We start from the raw sequence: 22,115 nt of genomic DNA, 5'->3' as shown, positions 1-22,115 counted from the left end.
GTGGCTATAGCCACTTTTGTGGCTCAATTACAAGACTAGTGTTAACCATGCCGGGATGCTTCTTAAGGGTGTGGCAAGTAATTGGTGAATGGCCAAAAAGCTATCCGGCAAGAGAATAATGTCATGGGTAGTTGTTTGCGGAAGCAACTGTGAAATTGAGTAGGAGCTGCGAGCACCCCCCCAGCAAACTGTGTTGCCCCTACCTATTCCTCCTCCTTCCACCCCCTACCTATTCCTCCTTCCACCCCCTCGCTTGCACCCCCCTCTCGTTGCCTCAAATCCCTCTGTGCGCCCTCTCGCGCCCTCTGTCTCCCACCTGCGCCCCTCTCCCCCCCCTCGCTTATGCCCCCTCTCCTTGCCTCGAATCCCTCTATGCACCCTCTCGCCCCCTCTGTCCCACTTGTGCCCCTCTCCCCCCCCCTCTTCTCGCCTACGCCCCCCTTTCTACCTACGCCCCCTCTCACCCCCCGCGCCTTTCATCATGTGCCCCCTCTCGCCCCCTATGTCTACATGTGCCCCCCCTCCACTTGTCTCCCTCCTTCTCTTGCTCTGCCCCCGCTTGCACCTCCCTCCTCTCTCACAATTCCCCACCTTTCCCCCTCTTTCTCACCTTGTCCCCCACCTACACCCCTCTCTTTGCCTGCACCCCTCCTCTCCTCCCTCCGCTCCGCCCTCGCTTGCACCTCTCTCTCTCTCTCTCTCTCTCTCTCTCTCTCTCTCTCTCTCTCTCTCTCTCTCTCTCTCTCTCTCTCTCTCTCTCTCTCTCTCTCTCTCTCTCTCTCTCTCTCTCTCTCTCTCTCTCTCTCTCTCTCTGCCCCTATGAGTACCCCCTCTCTCTCGCCTATGCTCCCTCGCTCTAGCTCATCATCGTAGCCCCCCAACCTTCCCCCTCCCTCGCTTCCCTCCATCGTAGCCTTTCCAGTCCCCCCCACCTCCCTTCGGCTCCGACTCTCCATCCCCTCCATTTTCATCTGGCAACTTCTCTAGTTCTTTGGCATTTTATCATTCGTCAGCAAGCTTCAACCTCTTCTGGTCTTCACCCTCAGGAGGACTCCATGGTAGTTTCTCCATCATCCTCGATCAAGGTCATCGTCCCTTTCCTATCCTTCTCAGAAGCAAACCTCCAGCTCCTCGCTTTGATAGTTGCATCCCTAGAGGCCTCCACTCTCGTGTGCAAGATTGTTGGTAGCCGTCCGGTGTGCAGACAACTTATAGATCTTCTACTGGATAGCCTCCTTGAGTGCCTCTAAAGATCACTGATATTCATCCTTTGGAGCATGGCTACTACCAGGTTGAGTTTGACTTGCCAGCAGCATCAGATAAGAGTCGTGCAACTGAGCCCAGTCGCACTATGTACAACCCAGGCCTTCTTTCCGAGATGGCAGCATGGCTTTAATCCCACATTCGACCCACTGGCTGGTGTTTTAGGCTTTCCTATGATGAGTGACAATCTGCTTTGGTTCTAAGGCCGTCACCCCGTCAAGATTCCTCCTCAAGTTCTCAGATTCTAGTGAGGCAAGCTGGCCCCACCAAGCCCCCCGCAAGCCCCTCCCTGCACCCTCCCTCTCCGTTGGATCCCGGCCGCTTCCATCTCCCTCTTCCCAACTTCCCCATCCCCCCCTCCTCATCCTCAACCCTCGCCTCCGACTCTCCCCCGCAGTCCCCTTGCCCCGTCCTCTTCCTCTTAGCATGCACTCCTACTTTCCATGCGCCTCTCCTAAGCGTTCTCGCCACCCTCCGATAGCGTATGAGCTAGAGTGAGAGGAAACCAGTGGCAAGTTTCATCCGTCGATTGATTCGTCGCTTCTCGGAGCTAGTAGAGATGACCATCGTCGCCTCCCTAGTGAGGGCTCTCTCGGCAGATTCACCAAGTGGCCCCCCTAGGATCCTGGGGCTGCCACACTGGATTATAGTTTCTTCCAATGTCTCCATGTGGAAAGAACTCGTATTTTTGAGACAATGGCTCCCATTCGGAGTTGTGTAGTGTTCCATCATTCCAGGCCATCCACGCCAGAGAGTGGCATAATAATCTTCTCCTTCCCAACCCCAAGGACACATTGGAATTCGAAGTCGGTGGCTATCGCCATCCATGGGGAGGCACTAGAGCTTTCGCACCATCTTCATGATCTGCGCATCATCGGCATGCTCACCCATCTTTGGCCCCTGGCTTGGATGGAACTAGGAGGCTCATGCCATAGAGATTAGGACGAGGAAGTGGTGTCCTCCAGCTTGGAGGTGCTGCTCTTTGTGTTCCTTCATATCTCAGTTGTAGTACCCATTCCCCCCTCTTACCAATACCTTCATTGTGACTGATGGAGTTCAGAGTATGCTTACTCTCACACTCAGAGCGGTCATGGGGGCATGATTGGTATCTTGGTAGGCACCACTTTCTCTGGTCATGCTCCTATCATTCTATCCTTGGACCCCCTAGAGGCACGACAACTTGAGCACTAGGATTCCAAAAAGCCTCATACAAGACCCTGAGATCTGCAATGCAGAGGATCAGAGCATTCTAGACAATTTCTTCACTTTCTGGGAGGGGACAGCTTTGGCTAGGATGCAGCAGCAGTAGCAGCAGGACCTCATTGTGAGTGAATGTAGTTCTCGATGTGCAAGGGAACATGCACACAATGATAAGAAGATATTGAAGGCATTGATCAATCCGCAGTTTTCTTTTTTTTTTTATTGCCCTGCACTTAATTTCGTATACAAGGAGATGGCTCCCACTTTGGAATTAGAATATTCACGTATGGGACAAGATATGCATGCATGTTTTGCCTTCACGAAGAAGATAGTCCAATTTTGGAAAGCTTCGTATTCATATACTAGGATATTTGGATCATGAGAACTTTAAGGTTGCACCTTTGGAGGGATTGATCATGTATTACTTGGATTGCCATAGCACTCACATTCACCCTAATACTGGGTGTAGAACCAAGAAGATATCTTTCATACATAGAGGCCTTGAGCATGTCATTAATGTCACTTCTTGAACTCACCACCCAATCGGCAAGCATACACAGTAGGTGCAAGCCAACAAGAGGAGATAATGATGATTAGTGCAAAAGAAAGATGGCTCACACAGGATTTGTGTGCACTTTGTGCCTTAACAAATAATCATCAAGAATCAATTCCATGTACCAAAAATTGATGACATCTTGGACGAATTGGATGGATTTGTACAGTTTAGCTACATTGATTTGAAAAGTTGCTATCATCAAATCACGGTTATACAATAGGATGTTCATAAGAGTGCCTTTCATACCACATTTGGATTATATGAGTACTTGGTGTACCATTCAGGCTTGCAAATGCATCAAATACTTTAACCAAGATGATGGACTAGATTTTCTCAAATCATAAGAAGGTTACAAAAACATTCTTTCATGATATTATTGCCTTCTCAAAGATTGAAGAGGATCATAGAAGACATTTGGCCATAGTCTTCAAAGAGCTTGTAACCACAAGCTCTATGTGAATTGCAAGAAGAGTGAATCCTTCTTACCAAAGATTCACTATTTAGGACATATAGCCTCAAAAGAAGGCATACACATGGACCCCACCAAGATTCAGGTTATCAAGCATTGGCCGAACTCAAATCATATGTGAAGGCGTGCACATGGACCCCACCAAGATTCAAATTATCAAAAATTGGCCGGAACTCAAAAACAGTACATGAAGTACGATGGGGCCAATGCTCCTATTACACACAGTTATAAAGCATTTTGCACACGTTGCTTTGTCATTGTATAACAAGCCATGCTAATAATGGCCTATGAGAGTCAAAAGTTGTGTGATTTGATCTCAACATGGATTATGAGAAAAAAATGTTGGCTACAATTCATGCCCTTACAAAATAGTACCTTTTGCGGGTTGAATTTACGGTCAAGGTTAAACGCAAACCATGTTTTCAAAAAAGCACAGGAGGATGGAAAACTTTCTTTCTATGTTCCATTTTCAAATTGTACATATGCCTTGGAAAAAGAATGTGGTTGCCAATGCCTTATCATAAAAACTTTCTTTCTATGTTCCATTTTCAAATTGTACATATGCCTTGGAAAAAGAATGTGGTTGCCAATGCCTTGTCATAAAAACCTCATGTGGATGCAATTTTTATTGGCCAATCATCAAGAGTAGTCTAAAATGAAAGAAAATGTATCATTTGCATGGTGATTTTGCATGCATATGGGCTGATTTGCAAGCCAAGACAACTCATGCCTCTTTTGTTATGAAGGATGGATGCCTCATGAAGGATAACAACTTATGTGTGCTCAAAGATTTGAGACAAAATGATGGATGAATGCCATGTCCCGCCCGCCTTATGTACATCATTGAGGTAAACTTGCCACTACTCAAATGATTGAGACTTTTACGAAGGATGGATACCTCATGAAAGATGACTACTTAGTGTGATTAAAGATTTGAGGCATTAAGTAATGGATGAATGCCATGCCCCTCCTTATGTACATCATCGAGGCATACTTCCCACTCCTCAAATGATTGAAATAGACTTTTATTAACCAAATATGAGAAGGGACATTGAGGCATATGTACACAAATGCTTGGTGTGCTGGTTTGGTAGGCATAAGCCTTCGGGTTTACTGCAACCATTGCCTATTCTCAACTAAGCTTGGGAAAGTATCATTGTGGACTGTACCATGGATTTGCCTCATTGGATCATCGTGGACAAGTTTAGCAAGCAAGTACATTCCTTGCGGATCAAGAAGACCATCAATACTGAACACCTATTTGTATTTGCAAGTCGCATGTGTTCAAACATCTTGAAATGCCAAATACTATTGTGTGAGACAAAGATCCCTAGACTTTTTGCCTCTTTTAGCAATATGGCCACAAAGGTGAGTTTCTACTCGACCCAATCTTTTCCTTTGCTTTACAGAGGCTTGAGTAGGTTTTCTCATCAAACTCTCCTTTAATGCATTAAAAACTCTCCTTGGAGCCACTTTCAATAGTGACAACACACACCCCTTTAACAACTTATTAAGTGTTGCATTTTCACGTCTTTTTAAAGGTTTTCTTTTTTGGAGGTTGCACATGTCAAACAGATGACCAAAGCGAAGTTGCAAATTAGACTCTATAATATCTTTTCAAAATGCTATGTTGCATACCAAAAAACTTCGTGGGAGAAGTACTTGCCATTGGTAGGGTTCACCTATATTAGTTTTGTGCATGCATCTACGGGCAAAACCCCTTTTAAAAACACCTATAGTAAGGTAGTTTTATTACCATCCTTCGCACTAAAAATGAAATATTTGCGAAGTCATTAGAGTGTCCACTAAAAATGAAGTATTTGCCAAGTTATTAGAGGATCCACAATGCTTTTACTGTAAGCCTCTTAAGACAGTATGTAGGGCAAGTGGATCCGGAGATTTGAGGGTCTGCAAGAAGTGAATGAATTGGAAGAGGTCTTGCAACCAGGGCAGGTTAAATATTATGAGTGCAAGCTTTCAAGTGAACCTTTTTAGGCACTATTTAGTAAAGCTCAACTACCCAACCATTCATGCTAAGTGGATAGTGACATAACTCCCACCAGTGGAGAAGCTGGAAGAATTCTATTATGGGCGGGGAGTAGCAGAGCATAGACCAGGACTCGGGAGTCTCCCCATCCATCTCATTTCATGCCTACAATATCGTACTTGAATTTTCTTCTTGTGCCATTTCTGTACTTCTCTTTGTGCAACCAAAATCTCCTAGAAGTGTACAGGATCGTGTAGGAAGCTCAGTGGTGGTCTCTTGTGATACTATATTGAGACCATGGAGTTGTTAATCCCACAAAGATGTAGTTAGGGGTCTGAAACCCCAGAATGGGGATCTCGGAATCAAATCACTATTATACAAAAAAGATTAAGGAAATAACATCAACAACATTCATAACAACATGAAGCCAAGAATGAAATTCGTACTTGCAACAAGAACAAGTTAGAAAAACAAAACGATGTTAAAATGCTCCCAACTCTCGGAAGAAATCCCAAGTTTGTATGTATGGTCCTACATGTAGTTCGGGCATCCCCAGCCCTTAACGATAGCACGAAGTTGGAACTCATTTTGTGGGCTAACGTGCAGGCAAAGCGACTTGAAAGTCAAAGGCTGCAATTAGTTTTTACATGGCATGTATTTCAATGTGTAACCAGTGATATTGGGTTCTGGGCCCTGGCTGCCATCATCTCCTAAACACAACCTGCCCATAACACCAGGCACAAGCAGAACAAGCCTTCTGGGTTCTCAACAGTCGATAAGCCTGCTCAAGTTAACTCTACAAATGTACCTTTGTTTAATCAGACATCGTTCTACAAACTCTGCTATCAACCATGTAATCTCTGCTACATTACAGGTGTTCAATTCTACAAGATGATGTGCTGTTTACAATACACAAGTAGCAGGGTGATCAGAAAAATCCCTTCAGAGCTTCCAGATCCCCCAACTCTTTTCGCCACATCTCTAGCCTTGAAAGCTTCTCTGCTTGCTCAGAATTCATAGGCCCTTTGCTTGCTAAGGACACTTGCAGTGACTCGATTGCACGAACCTAGCATGTAAAATCCTTTGGAGATCAGTATCTACCAAACAAACTTCTTTGATATCATCTGCACCTTTTAGAGGTAAAGAATGTTCAATGAACAACCTTTTTTCTCAGAGCTCGTATGCGCTTTTCCACGTTAACCTTCTCGGGGCTGTTCTCTTTCTCATCAGTCTTGTCTGAAGTGTTGTTAGAAACTGACAATGAGCCTATTTGTTGGACCAAAGCCTCTATATATTCTCTGCCCCTAGCTTGTGAGCCTGAGTCGTTGATTTGGTCTAAAATAGGGCATTCTGCAGCTTCTCCATTCGCCACTGATGATGTACTTCCCGTCTATCAACACGGGCATAAGCTGATGGTAAATAAAAGCACAGCACACCATAGGGCTTGAAATACAAAGATACAGGCAAATACATCCCATTGGAACTAGGAAATTCGAATGAACCCAAATCAACAATCAATAAATAAAACATCAAAATATCCTTCTAATGTGTTCTTATGGTAAAGCCAACACCACGTCTAGGTTATCTGCAGGGGACCTCTTCAAACCTGTTATATTACCTTCTTGCTTGCCTGACTATCAGGCTGAAAGGTGATGCTAATCCCCAAAATCTGCACGAGTCTTCTCTCACAACTATGTGCCGTACCTCAAGGTTTTACCAACTCTCATCTTCAAGTCAACCTCCTTGTCCCACCATCAAGCTGCTAGAAGTGTCCAATCACTCCATGAATGCCACCCATTTGTCTAGGTTGCCATCATCTGCACATGACCTCTTCAGACTGCCAGAATGGCTACTTGCTTAAATAAGAATCCTGCCTGCCTCAAATGCAAAGGCCTTCCTGTATGTCCATCTCAAGCACAATCCTCCTCAGATACCGCGTCCTAAGTCAACGTATTACCCACTCCCCTCATCTACAAGTCAGGCAAAGAAGGGGGAAAGGTTAGACCTACAGCAAGACGCAATTATGAAAGCAGCCTTTCACTCCATCATCAATGACAGTTGAGGGACAGCCAGCAACTTAGAAAAGAATTGTAAATTAAGGCCATTGGTGGTCGCCTTAATAAAGTTAGACCGAAGGCACCAAAGGACCAAATAACTCGGCACATGCTAGATAGGTTGTTATGATCCCAACAATCAGAGCCTTGAAAAGTGTGGAATCCATGAGAACACTTGTCCATATTGACAGGGTTCTTGACTGACAGCCATTATGCCTAGGGACTCAGTGATGTGTAGAATGGAAGACCAGAGGGACACAGGGCACGTGAGTATGGTGCGGCCGGTCAGGTTCACACTGGATGCTCGACGTCACTGGTATACAGATGGATGGGTGCCTCAACAATCTATGCCATGCTGCTTTTTAGGGGGCTGCTCCATCTTCTTGTTCAGGAGAGTGCTTGAGGTGAGGCAACACCTAAGGTTAGGGTTTGCTTTGAAAAGGACCCCTGACATTCTGTATCGAAGCCATGGCAACAGCAACATTTCCTTACCGCTTTAATAATAAAAGTTCTCTTTTTAGTTTTTAATCTTTTGCTCTCAAAAAGCTGATCACATCATTCCAAACCTATAAGGTGACCTTGCGCTGCTTTCTTGCCACCTGTCAATGCTACATCACCATCGCCCCATCATCAATGCCACGCCACTTTTTTTCAAAAAAATCTAATTCTCCCCCCTTTTTTTGCACGCGTTGCGTTTTTACAGATCAGCTATTTTGATGCTTCGGTGACATCCCCCCAACTTATTAAATAGTTCTCCTCAACTGTTAGGTCTTGCTTTTCTCTACTTTTTTTGGTGAGCTTAGCTCTTCTCTCTCCGGCTCTTGAGACATGGTTCTTCATGCAAAATGTTCTCTTCTTCTCTTGTGCTTGGCTTTGGGAAGCATCTTGCCCTCACCGTTTTTACCCTAGACATAAAGTAACGTTGGGTTTGGCCTCTGGCAGATACTCCCACCCCTTGCACCTCTATAGTCTCCCTCAGGTAAGAGTTTCCCAGCATGATTCTCTTCTTGACAAGATCAGCATGCACCCATTATATGTCAGAAGACACAAACACATGCACACATGCCAGTCCTTGGGTTTAACCGGACGTCTCCAACCCTTGGCACGCACACACAAATATGCTCACAAGCATAAATCAAATAAACAAATGAATGCACAAACAGTTCCTTGGTTTTGACACAAATTTCTTGGTTTTTACACCAGTTCCTATTGTAGTCCAACTACCCATGTCAATGCCTGACTATGGTAGACTAACAGTATTCATATCCATGTACTCAGTTTTGATTTCCTTCACTGATAAACAATGCCTCCATGAGATGGCTAGTCCCATGACTCTTGTTATAACATGCGGAAACTCGGTGGATAGAATCGGTGACTTCAATGTTCAAAATTCAGCAACCTTTTGTGACGAAGATAACAAACAAGCTAGAGAGAGAGGTGCAGAAATAGAGAGAGAGAGAGAGAGAGTCGGACATAGTATTGGGTCTCGAATACCCTCTGTAGAGCCACCACCACGAATGGTGTATTGCTTTATTAGAATGATATACCTAGATGAATCCAAGAACATATCCAAATTCACCTTATAAGAAAGTGCAATTTATAACCTCATGTTAGTCATCCACAAGACAATAAACCATCAACTCCATCATGCATAGTATGGACTAGATACTATGACATCCCCTACTAACGTCATCAATGCCTAGTAGTGGGTGTAGAACTTGGTATCAATATATGCTCCCACAAACACACACACACAGAGCATACATTCATACAAAGGTCTGTGTGCTGAGTTTCGGTCAGAGCTCCGGAGATAGAGGGAAAACGTGGCCATGATGAAGCTTAGCACCAAGAATCATAACAAATAGAAAGAATTATTGCTTTATTAGAATGATGTACAATAACGCAAATCTGTAGATCTGAAGATCCGTTCTTGACTTGCACTCTTCACCGTGGCTGTAGCACTCCCCTTGCATGTCCTGACCCTTGGAACACAGCAACCCTTTGTGAATTCTGAGATGAAATGACTGAATTCAAGCTTTGGCTATTTATAAGCCGGTGTTGGTCGGTTTGCTGAATTCGCAGTCAGCCTGCAGCACAAACTCCCACAACTTGTAAAAGTCCTATTGGGCAGCGCTTTTCACATCTAAGGCTGGCCGCCCTTCTGATGTGCTCTGGCCGCCCTGTGGGCTGCTATCCAAGCCATGCCTTGGCTGCTGGGCAGCCAATATGCCCTGGCCACCTGGCTGGGCTGGCCTCTAAGACAAGTCGGCCGGCTGGCCAAGCCCCCATGGGCTAGCCGACAGCCTGCCAAGCCCTTCCTTGTGTTGGCCAACTGAGCCACAACCTCCTTGGTTGGTGGACAAGGCCACGGGACTCTTGAGCCTTTGGTGGCCTAAGACCTACCCCTTGCCCATTCAAGGGATACACTACCCCTTTCTAGGGTAGCCCTAAGGACTGCCCCCTTTCTACATGCAACTACATGCTTCTAGACAAATGCCTAGCATCTGGTTGCAAACCAAACACTCGGGACACATGAAAGACTTGTCCTAGACTAGGACTCACATGGAACTAATTTCCACTCCAGGTCCTGCACCTACTATTCAAATATGTCCAAGTGGCATCCAAGTCTAGGATGCACATGACATCCCCTTCTACTTAACTTGACGAAAGCTGCATAGCCTCCAAATAGTCCATCAATAAAGCCATATAGTCTTGGAAGAAGTCTTTGTCAAGCCGAACCGCTTCGTGAGTCCCTCGTCTTGGAACTTCATGAGGAATTGTCTTTGTCTTCGGCTGGAGCCATGCTTGAAGCGGTGCAAAAGGATCTGCTCGAGAACCATCACTTCAACTTCGTCAACTATGTCTGTTTCCGCTTCGTCTTTAATCTCTAAAGGGATTGGACCTACATATGATTTTAGCCAACTGATATGGAACACATCGTACATAGTCTAGCTCGGAGAGGTAGCTTCAACTATATTGATATCTCATTGATCTTTCTCTGGATAGGAAAAGGTCCAAAGCTCCTGAACGATAACTTCCGCCATCGCTTGCCCACCTATTTCAGTCATTGCTTCAAAATCCGAAGATAAACCCAATCTCCTTGCAAGAACTTCACATCCCTTCGGTCTTTATTGGCCTGTGGAGTGTAGGCCTCTTACGCTTTAGCCAACCTGTCTTTTGAGTCTTGACTAATTCCAAAATTGTTGCATGCATGGAAGCCTTGTTGTATTGATACACAGCCATAAGCATGATTAAGAACATTGATGCTAATTAACACAAGATTAAGACCATAGTTGTCAAGTACGAAATGAAGATACGAAAAAACGATACCGGTACGGGACCTTTAAATTTTGAAAGATCAATTCAATTGAGATGCAATCCACTTTAAAGAACACTTGAAAAAAAGATATTTGTACACATTTAGAGATGCAAAGTCTAGAGAAGCTGTAACTTGTCATAAACTAGAAAAAAGTTAAAACACTAGTACAATTTACAAAGACTCAAGAGTCATGAACAATGAACACTAAACATATACGGCATGCCATAAATAAGAGTCGTGGCCCGTAGCCTACAATAGAAAATACAAAACAGTGTGTTGTGACTAGTCACAACACTAAGTACAAAAATGTCTAGAGTCTAGACTCTAGACTCTATTCCTCCTCCTCGTAGAAATCACTAGGGGAAGGAATGCCCTCGCTAGAGTTGCTCCCATCATTAGAGGCCAACCCAAAACTACCCTTGCTAAGGACATTGCCCTCGCCATCGTACTCGGGCTCTCTAATGTCTGCAATAGGAGTATCCTCTTCTTCAGCAACACGTGCTAAAGTGCTCCTTGAAGTCGAGTCAGAGCCACGCCTCACATATGTAGCCACCGCGGTCAAAGTAGGACGCCGAACAATGCATCCGCGGCCTTCTATTCATGTGGCACCGGCACCTCTAGTTGCACGACATCTACGAGTACGAGAAACACGACAGTCAATCTCCTCTAGCTCCCTGTAGAGATCGGCATATATGGCCGCTTCATCTGGATCTCGCTCCCTATGAACACTCTTAAGAGTGTCCACTATCAACTTAAACTCGTCGACATTTACTTGTAAGCAAAGTTCAAACATTTATAAACTATTAGTCATGACTCATCATTCATGACATGCTATGAATCATCATTAATGAATCGAACTTTGAACTCTGGAGATCTCTACCTGTTTGGAGATCTCCATGTCATGCATCTTCTCCACCATGCGCATGTTAGCACAGCAATATACAAGCCGCTCTAACTGCATGGTGTTGAGACGGTTTCGTATCTGTGTGTATGAGTGAGTAGGAACTCTAGTTTCTCTCACATACCCCCGAAGAGCAATCCTATGTAAAAATAATAGAGAGTTAGAATGTAAGAACTAGTTAGTAGTTACTATTCTAGAGTATATACTATAACTTTAAAGTTAAAAGTCTTAAATATTCAATAGTCACCAGTTTGACGAGACTCTCAAAGCCACTTTTTGTACGTGAGCCATTTAATAACCAAATGACTCCCACCAAAACAGTGGCCGGACCATTGACTCCCTACTCGAGTAAAGTGAGTTCGTGAAAGCGGCTCCTCTTTAATCATTATACCAAATGAGCTCTTGGAGGAAGTCTCTTTGCTCGTGGACGGAAAGTATCCTTGGCAAGTAGGCATCCCAATCGGAAAGTAGCTCCTCATCGACGAAGAGCCTTGGTACTTTGTAGACGGGATGCAACAAGGCCGCAAGACCATGGATAGGTCTATGCATCCATCGCCACCTCCTCTCCACAAGCGTCCCAATCGAATCGCGTCTAGAGTGGATGGAGGATCGATGGATCCCTAGAATGCAAAAAGGTCACTTTAAGGTTAAGCAACTAGAAAGAGATGTGAAAACGAGATTTGAAAACATGGAACATGGGTTTACCTAATCCCCTCCATAGGAATGTCGGGGTCCTCCTCATCAAGCACGGTGGTGGCAAGAATCTCCGCTAGAGCCTCTCACATGAAGTGGGTGAGTAGCCCCACTGTGGAGCCCTCCATGTCGGCCATACGCAAAACCCTATACAATGGAATCACCGCAATGACAATGGCACACACCTCGCGCCAAAAGGACTCCCTCATGCACAGCCATTGAACAGCTCGGGCCTCGTCCGCACTAGTCACCATCTCCTCTCTTAGCCATGCGACGAAATGCGGGGAGACCACAGTCATCTGGAGCTTTGGTTGCATATCGTATAGCCGCTCCAAGAGAAGCCACATGTAGGCAAACCGTGTGGAAGATCACTTCTTAAGCTCCAAGTCGCTTTGCTCGCAAAACATAGCGAGCACCTTTACCTTCTTTGTGAAGAAACTCACAATGGATAGGCCTTGTGCGACCACCCTCTTCACCCACTCTAGCTTCCCCACATCCTCCATGAGTAGGTCTAGACAATGGGAGAAGCAAGGAGTCCATACAATGGATGGGAACTCCACCTCTACCAAGCGCCCCATTTTGCGGCAATTGGACACATTGTCCATGATGACTTGAATGACATTTTCATGTCCAATCTACATGTAACACAATGGCAAATGCAATGATATTTTTAAAAGCTTGAACATAGATACTAGAGAGTCGAGACCTGAGAGTTAAAACTTAAATCGCAATGCACATGTGACATAGTACATACCTCTATGATAGCTTGCCGGATGCAACGATAGATAAAGTCCCACAATGTTTTTTGCCCCGCCTTTCCGGTATCCACGACGCATAAGAAGTATGTGTCGAGAGCGCATGAAACAAGGATATTCATGATACCCCTCTTCTTCCAATCACTCCATCCATCGAAGAGGATAGAGCAACCATACTTCGTCCATCCTTCCCGCAAGGGTGTGAGTTTGTCATTGATCCTTTGCCTCTCGTCATCAAGAGCGGTGGTGCGCGTCTCATGGTAGGTGATACCATGCCATTCGCCATGGGATGGCCCCACCTCCACAATGGCCTTCACCATTTTGTGCCATTGTGAAACCTTGAGCACATGGAAGGAGAGACTGTAATCAATGACCGTGCGTACAATCTCCTCATTTGCGGCTAAAATCTTCGCCTTCACATAGGTGAGGTTGTTAGTGTTTGCACCGATGGCGGTTTGTCTCATTGCCGGAGAGCTCTCCTCCCTTGGCCTCTTTGATTGGAAGTTGGAAACGCCCGGGGCGGAGCCGAAGCCGAATGGGACGAGCGAAGGAGTCACGAATCCAGAGGTACCGGACATGGAAGCTCCCCCACATCCACCTTTGCCTTGGTTGCAGATGAGCGAGTACTTCACGTCCATTTGCATGACCCCGAATTACCGGTAGGTTTCTCGCATGTAGTGGTATATAAGGCAAAAGCCTCATGCTTTTCCTTTCCTCCGGACCTCATTGCCAAAGTCTAAAGTGAGAGAGAGAGATAGAGAGGGTGAGGCTAGAGCCTAGGCTCTAGAGGGCAGGACTCGGGAGAGGGAGAGAGAGAGAGAGAGTGTTTGAGCCTTGGCCCTTGAGAGTTGAGACGAGAGAGAGAAAGCTTGAGATCTTGAGCCGAGAGAGAGAGAGAGAGAGAGAGAGAGAGAGAGATATTAACGTCTACGAGAGGCCAAAGTCGGCCTATGAGACAAAAAATAATACAACTGTGTTCTTCCGGTCATTGGAAGAAAAGGAAAAGAAAGAAAAGAAAAAGTGTGCATGTGTCTAGATACAACTGTGAATCATCATGGATCGGTGGAGGCCATATACAAACAATATAAAGGGGGGTGGGGATGTGGATGGAGTGCTAAGGCAAGATGCATCTCTGTATGCTGAAGGGGTAGTACAAGCATGCTATGTAGATCTATGTCTAACTCCATCCAGTGCCATAAGAGAGAGAGATCTTATACAAGCACCAAGGTGAAGGGAGCCTAAAGCCATGACCCAAACGGCTACAACAAACGGGTTTTTAAAAAAAAGATAAAAAACGGGTAGAAAAAAACGATCGAAAACGACGCTTTTTTTTACAGATTCGTTTTGCTACCGTTTTGTACCGTACAATACGAAACGTACTTTCGTTTCGTACGCCAGGAGTGAAACGCTGATCGAAAAAAAAAACCGTTTCGCAATCATTTCGTTCAAGTCATTTCGGTTCGTCCTGTACTTTACGAGCGGTTGATGTGATTGATGTGGTACGCATCCCGCAAACAACTATGATTAAGACAGAGAAGAGAGAGAAGAAGAGAGAGAGATTAGGTGTCAAGTTTTCTTGTATTACTATGGTACAAAAAGGTGACTAGATGCGAACTCGTGCTTGCTGAAGCTCTCGCCTCCCCCCTGCTCGCACCTTCGTCCCGCCTGCTCGCGCCGTTCCCCCCCCCCCCCCCCCCTGCCGTGCCCGCCCCCCTTTCACACCCGTCTGCCCCCCCCGCCCCCTTCCGCACCCCTTCTGCCCCCCTTTCGCCCCCGTCCGCGTCCCGCCCCCTGCCCGCCTGCCCCCCCCCTCTCGCGTCCGCCTGCCCCCCCCCGCGCCCACCTGCCCCTTTCGTGCCTGCCTGCCCCTTCGCACGTGTCTGCCCCCCTGCCCGCCTTTTGCGCCCGCCTGCTCCTGCCCCCCTTCACGCCTGCCTGCCCTCGCCCTTTCCCTGCCCCCCCCCTTCGCGCCCCTCCCCGCGCCCTTCCGCTCCCCCTCGCCTCCCCCCCCCCTCTGTCATCCGCCCCTCCCCCCCTCACTTTCGGTCTTTCCCTCCCCGCTCCGTGCTTCCCCCCGTCCCGCTTCGCCCTCGACTCAGCGTCAGACTCTGATGGAGGCCCCTCCCGCCCCACCTCACAAGGACTCTGTCGCAACCCCCTCGCCCGCCCCTGAGGATACCCCCATCAGCTCTCTTTCGCCAGAAGAGGAAGCGAGCCTCGCCGCAGAGGTGGAACGCCTCCAGGCACATTCCACCATCTGTCGTATAGTTGGCACCCGCCCCAGCAGAAGGGAGATCCGGGATCTTCTCCAAGCCCGCCTTCTTGCAGATGTGGGCAAGATCGTGGACGTTCAGTTACTGGGCCGCGGCCATTACCAGATTGAGTTTGAGACAACCCAGAGCGTGGCCCAGGTCCTAGCCATGAATCCCCTTGACATCAGGGGCGCTCAGCGCCTTCTTCAGACATTGGCAGCATGGTTTCGACCCAGCAGCGGTCGAACAGGGAGAGCGCCTATTCCATGTCACAGTTTGCTTTCCTGGACTTCGCCGCGAGTACCTTCCACTCCTCTCCAGGATAGGATCATTGGTGGGCTCGGTGCTTGAGACTGGCCCCACAGCAGCTTCAGTGGTGGCTAAAGCAGCGGGCTTGCCTTCGGTCGGAGTTTTGGTTCCTGACATCTCCTCCCTTCCGAAGGTCATTCAATTACCTAGGATGGGGGGGGGGGGGGGGGTGGATCGATCAAAGTGTGGAGTTTTCAGGGCTCCCGAACCAGTGTTTTATATGCAGGCAGGTCGGCCACCTGGCCAAAGCCTGCCCTCGCAGGAGACCCCGATCTTCACCGCAACAGCAGACCTCTGATGGCCCGTCCACAGAGCGGCTCGGCAGGCAGTCTCCAGGACAGCTGCTCAGCCCACAGAGACCTTTGATTGGCAGCCTGCACAGGGGCGCCGTAGAGGGAGACAGCCACAGCAGCATGCCCCGAGATCGACGCAGCAGCAGACACAGCCTCAGCATCATTAGGTTCCAGTGAGGAACAGCTTTGCTCCCCTCCAAGAGGAGACCCCAACGCAGACTAACGATCAGGAGATGCCAGCGCCCCCCCCCCCCCTTCACCTCCACCCCCCCCTCCCCCATCCCCCCCTCCCGCCTCGCTTCCACCCTCGCCTCCTCCCGTTCCCGCTCCCGCATTTTCAGCATCTCCTTCCCCACTCCCTCCTCCCCCCCCCTCCTCCCCCTCCGCTTGCCTCAGCTCCCCGGGAGGCACTGGCAGTGCCTTGGCGCTCACCTGCAGTCCGGCGTGCACTGAGCACCGACCTTGCTCGTGTACCGTAGAGGAGACCTACCATGCCGATTCGTGCTTCACGGATATCCTCTATCCGCAGTCGGCTGAGTAGTCTCGACACTAGACAGCGCTCGGAGGCTTTCGACTAATCCTTTACACGCCTATTTGGAGCGGAGGGCCCCCATGAGCCAGCACCTATCAGAGTTCATGTGGTGATACTTCCGGCCCGAGGGGAGGAGGCACTTGATTCAGCGGTGGCCTTCTCCTTCCCTCTTTGCGGCACTAGCGATCGGGAGTGGACTCTGGATATTGCTATTAGTATTTTGCAGACACAAGCAGTTGAGTTTTCTCACCATGTGAGCAATTTGGGAGATTACAGACATGGTAGGCCGACTCTGGGAGTTGGCACATTTCTTTGATACCGGGAGTGCGGATGCCTCCACGAATCGACACTTGGTGGTTCACATAGTGGCAGACCTAGCGCGAGACCCTGGCTATGTATGCATACATGAGGATTCTTTCTCCGAGCGGGAGGCAGTCGCTATGGGACACAGCCACTGGTGCCTGGTCCGAGACTCTTGCAACACACCGGGTGGGCAAATTCGTAGTCGCTCGGATGGGGATTACTCTCCATCCAAGCCGCTTGTGAAGGCCCGCCGTATGGCTGAGACAGCCTCCGCCTCAGCAGGTCATCCATGAGGATCATCTCATGGAATGTACATGGCCTTGGCGGCGCACACTATGTACGTTATCGTGGTTGCTTGAGGCAGGAGCTTCAGAGATGCCTGGTTGGGGGCAGTATTGATATTTTGATGATGCAAGAGCACCATTTGAGTGAGAGCAGGATTCGGAGATATGGTTCGGTGATGCCTGGTAGATGGGACAATTTTTGGTCTGCAAGTTTTGGCCCCTTGGGAGCGCAGGGAGGAGTATGTATGGTCATTGCGGATGCATGGCCATTGTGGATCGCGGGGTCATTGTGCCTGGTAGAGCACAGCATGTTATTCTGAGGATGCACGATGAGCACATTGGTGTGCTCAATGTCTATGCGCCATAGCAGAGTTGTGGACCCTTGTTACAGATGCATTGCCCGAGGCCACACATTGGTGTGTTGGGGGAGACTTCAACATGCTTGAGGACCCGGCCGATAGAGTGGGAGGCAGTCATGTTACAGTGCACGGCACGGAGCTTGCAGCTTGGGAGCGATTCTGTATGACACTGCAGATCACTGATGCATGGCAGCATGAGGCTTTCTCCCGTTCTCAGGACAGTCTTAGTTTTTCTCGGTCGGATCGTCGGTAGGGAGGGACTAATTTATGCGTGGTGGCTCCGTTGGCATTCTCCCTGGCACCTCTTTCTCAGACCATGCGCCATTTATTTTGACTCTTGAGGAGAAGACACGGGAGACCAGCTTGCAGTTGAGGATCCCAGAGAGGATACTTACAAACCCCACTCTTTTTGAGGACATTGAGAGGATATGGCAAGATAGCCAGAGCTCTGACCTAGATGCCGCAGGCCAATGTGCCCAGGGGCTCATCGAGCTCAGCTCTTTTTTGCACGCTACAACCTTGACACGGCTAGGAGAGACACGAGAGCGCGAGCGTCGCTTGAGACGTAGCCTTGCTTCGCTCCAGCGCCTTCAGGAGAAGCAGCCCACATGTGAGTGGGTGGCGTCCCAGCTGAGCCAGGCACGTCAGGAGGTTCGAGAGGCAGAGGAGCAGAGACACGAGTTTTACTATCATAGGCAGGCCTCTCAGTGGACTCAGCTTCGTGATAAAGTGACTGGGGAGTTTTTTGAGATCACCAGACCCCGCCATGCTCGAGCAGGAGTACGCCAGCTTAGGAGGCAAGACTGATCGTTAGCCACTGAGCCCGAGGAGATTAGAGCTATTGCCATTGAGTTCTACAGAGACCTGCTTTCAGCGGAGCCAGCCACGGGGACACGTGATGCTTGCAAACAGACTGTGTGGACCCATGTGCAGAGGAGGGTCACAGATCGTATGCGCACAGCTTTGGATGCGCCCCTTTCAGAGGATGAGCTTGTTGAGGCTTTGAGGGCCCTCCCGCGTCATAGTTGCCCTGGGGAGGAAGGTTTGACGCCTGCCTTTTTTATGCGCGATTGGGACCTTTTGAGGCCAGGCCTCCGCAGGGGTTTTCAGCATGTTTTGGACACTGGGGTGATGCCACAAAGTTTTTCAGAGGGCTTGATCTTTCTTATCCCCAAGGGGGAGGGAGTGTCAGATGATATTCAGCAGTGGAGGCCTATTATGATCCTCAATACTATCTACAAGGTCCTAGCCAAGGCCTTGAGTTTGAGGATCCAACCCTTCCTTGGGGATTTGATTCATGCTACCCAGACAAGCTTTGTCAAGGAGCGCAGTATCCTTGACAACATCTTCACCTTCTGGGAGGCGACGGCCCGAGCTAGGTTTCTCGACAAGGACTTGGTCGTTATGCTTCTCGATTTTGAGAAGGCATACGATAGAGTCGATTGGGGTTTTCTGGAGGGCACTATGCTTCGCCTGGGTTTTGACCCAGACTGGATTCGAGGAGTGGCAGCTCTATATTCCATAGCTCGTAGCCAGGTGTTGATGGCAGGAGGACGGGGGCCGAGTTTTGAGCTGACTAGATCAGTCCGTCAGGGATGCCCTCTCGCTCCGTTCCTTTTTCTTTTCTTTGCAGAGGTTATGAGCATGTATCTGACAGCAGAGGAGGTTGGCTTGAGAGGACTCCAGCTTCCAGTCCGAGGTGAGGACTTGCTTGATTCTGAGTTTGCTGATGACACGGATTGTTTTTGCATGGCAAGGAGGCCAATCTACAGAGGGCAGAGCAGTCTCTACAGGTTTATGGTGTGGCTTCGGGAGCATTGATCAATTGGCGCAAGACAGTGGCTTTTTGGATCAGTAGCTCCGGCATGGAGCCCAGACCCGGGTTTTAGATGGATTCCTCCTAGCACAGCAGTGCGGTATCTGGGATGCCAGATTGGACTTGATTTGTCACCTGAGCAGCACATCGCCCCACATCTTCTGAGCATTCAGAAGAAGCTTCTATATTGGAGTACAACTCGGCTTTCCTTGGCTGGGAGGGTGGTGGTGACAAATCAGGTGCTTTTAGCGACTATGTGGTATATCACGTCTTGCTGGATTTTCTCGAGCTCTTGCATCAGCCACGTACAGAGGCTGATCGGGAACTTTCTTTGGTCAGGGTAGGATGGTCAGCCAGCCCGAGCAAAGGTTGCTTGGGCAGTTATTACTCTTCTGCTGGCCGAGGGGGGCTTGGGCATTATAGATCCAGCTGATCAGAGTAGAGCCTTGTTGGGGAAGCTTATTGTTCGGGAGCTGCTTCCAGGCGCTGAGCCTTGGAAGGAGCTTCTTTTTCAGCGGCTGCAAGCTTCCCCCAGCAGGGGGCACTTGGGCACCAGAGATACGGTGGATCTTCATAGAGATGAGGAGGACAAGCCTCAGTAGAGGATGGGAGGACAGATTTGCCTTGAGCATCCTGCGAGCTTGAGAGTTGCTGAGACCAGGGCTTTCTCAAAGACCTCCCACTTGTGATGAGGAGCGGGCCAGACAGCCGCTCATCTGGAGCCCCGCGATACGCACAGAGCAGGGTCATATGCTGGGTTCTCGGCCTCGTCTAGCCTGGGGACCATTGGCACAGCAAGCCCAGCACGCAGTTTTGGAGATTGGCAGGCCTTTTGCAGTCTCCCGGAGGAGATTCAGGCGGACAGGCTGAGTCACTTCAGAGGGGGGCTGATTATGAGGGATGACATTCAGGAGGCACTCACTGAGGAGTGGTTCACGCCTTTCGAGCCAACGGCCCCACAGTGGATGGGAGCCTTTACACAGTTGGAGATCCTGAATGCTGTCAGAGCTTGCACTAAGGATGGTAGATGCCTCTACTATGAGATACAGGATGAGGGCAGACTTCAGAGAGTGAAGGCGGAGTCGCCTTTGGTTGCAGAGTGCATCTGTCAAAGGAAACGGGTAGTGGCCGCCGCTTCTCGGAAGTGGCATATTGATCCAGACCCTACAGATGTGGACTCTGATTGGCGCATATGGGCATATGTTGCACGCCCCTTGGCCCGGCTCCAGTGGGACCCTGGCGAGTACGAGTGGCATGATCCTTATGCGTCCCCCGAGGCCACAGAGATCACCTTTTTCCAATACACTATTCGGTTGGGGGGGGCATATTTTGACTGCGAAGAGGATGGTCTCTCCAGCTGCATCGGAGCATTGGCGGCTACAGGGACTCTCACAGGAGTTCCTAGAGGATTTTTGGACCAGGCTCTGGGCTAGCAGACAAGCACGCAAGATCTCGGCTTTCCAGTGGCTGGTTGCCCACAGGGGCTCTGCAGTTGGCACCTGGCTTGTCTACAGTGGCCTTCCGCCGGCTTGCGTCCGATGCGGCCACCCATTGGAGACACAGCGACATTGCCTATGGGAATGTCCACAGGCGCAGCAGATTTGGCTCAGGATTCTGCGCATTTTGGCTCATGGAATGTATACGTGGGGAGCCGCTGCTTGGTCGACTTCGTCAGGGCTAGCTATGGGATACGAGACGGCGCAGGCCAGCCAGGCTATCAGATTCATTGGGGGCCAGCCTCGCCTTGTTCCTTCACTGGATTCCTCGACAGCCGGCTGGACACAGGAGAGGGATTTACGATGGGAGCTCCTCAGCAGCCTCACCATATGGTTCACCTGGAGAGCCCGTTGTTTCAGGGCTTTTGAGGGGAGACTGGAGCCACCAACAGAGACTGTTCGGGCTGTCTGGCAAGAGTTGATTCACACCCTGCGAGGACAGTATGACCGCATCCGGGGCGACTCGGATCGAGCGATCTTGCGACGCCAGGCTTTCCACACCACTTGGCGCAGCGGCCCTTTCTATACTCTACACGCGGATATCCCCCGCTAGCACTACAAGCCACCTGTTTGGACTTTCCCCCCTTCTATTGTATGATATAGCCTCTCAGTTTATTTGTACTTTTCTGCACCTAGGGAGAGTCTCCCTAGTTGCCTTGATTGGTCTCTGCTCTGCCTTCTTATGAGCAGGAGAGGGTTTGTAGTCCATTGGGCTTTTTTATAACTAATGAAAGATCTTTTCATTGGGGGGGGGGGAAGGTGATTGGATGCTTGTACATGATGTAGGGCTATGGTCAGCCCCATAGGGATGACCTAGCCCCTTCTACATGCTTCTTGCTGAAACTAGATGTAGGAATGCTTAACTAATGACTTGTGTTATGCTGAATTGTGAGTTGTGCTTATATATATGGATGGGACAGCAATCGTCCAGCTGTAAAGATGTCGGCCTGCTGAAAAGTCCCAAAAAATGCTTAAACTAACATATAATGCTACGCATCGTGGCATACAATGCTAGATCTCCATAATATGTTGGTTGACTAGTTCTGGTTGCTATCTAATGCTGGCCGACTGATGATAGGAGGTGTCCACATGGTGCCGACTATGACCTGATGCTCCTGATGATGATGGTCCTGATACTGATGAAGATGCTTCTAATATTGATGTTAATACTTCCACTACTAATGGTGATCTAAATGCTTATCTTAACTGCTCTACTAATCAAGATTAAGCCAGTTCCTGCTGAAGATTAGCCATGGCACGGGTGTGCACGTGAC

The 22,115-nt window shown here is 48.8% G+C and overlaps 1 protein-coding gene across 1 annotated transcript in view; it reads right to left on the bottom strand.

Moving 5' to 3' along the window:
- Positions 1 to 5,937: 5,937 nt before the first annotated feature.
- Positions 5,938 to 22,115, bottom strand: part of LOC147629428 (partner of Y14 and mago-like) — a 40,565-nt gene continuing 24,387 nt past the window's right edge. Inside the window, exons 3-4 of the mRNA XM_086812700.1 lie at positions 6,638 to 6,865; positions 5,938 to 6,541 (exon numbers count right to left, since the gene is read on the bottom strand). Of these exons, the coding sequence (XP_086668826.1) occupies positions 6,404 to 6,541; positions 6,638 to 6,865 (366 nt within the window). The 3' untranslated portion in view covers positions 5,938 to 6,403. The remainder of the gene's footprint in view (positions 6,542 to 6,637; positions 6,866 to 22,115) is intronic.

This window comes from Cibotium barometz, chromosome 18 (genome assembly GCF_041138505.1).
Source record: "Cibotium barometz isolate CiBa-2024 chromosome 18, ASM4113850v1, whole genome shotgun sequence".
Lineage (NCBI taxonomy): Eukaryota > Viridiplantae > Streptophyta > Polypodiopsida > Cyatheales > Cibotiaceae > Cibotium > Cibotium barometz.
Note: the sequence above shows the minus strand (reverse complement) of the source record. Positions and strands in the feature narration are given on the sequence as shown.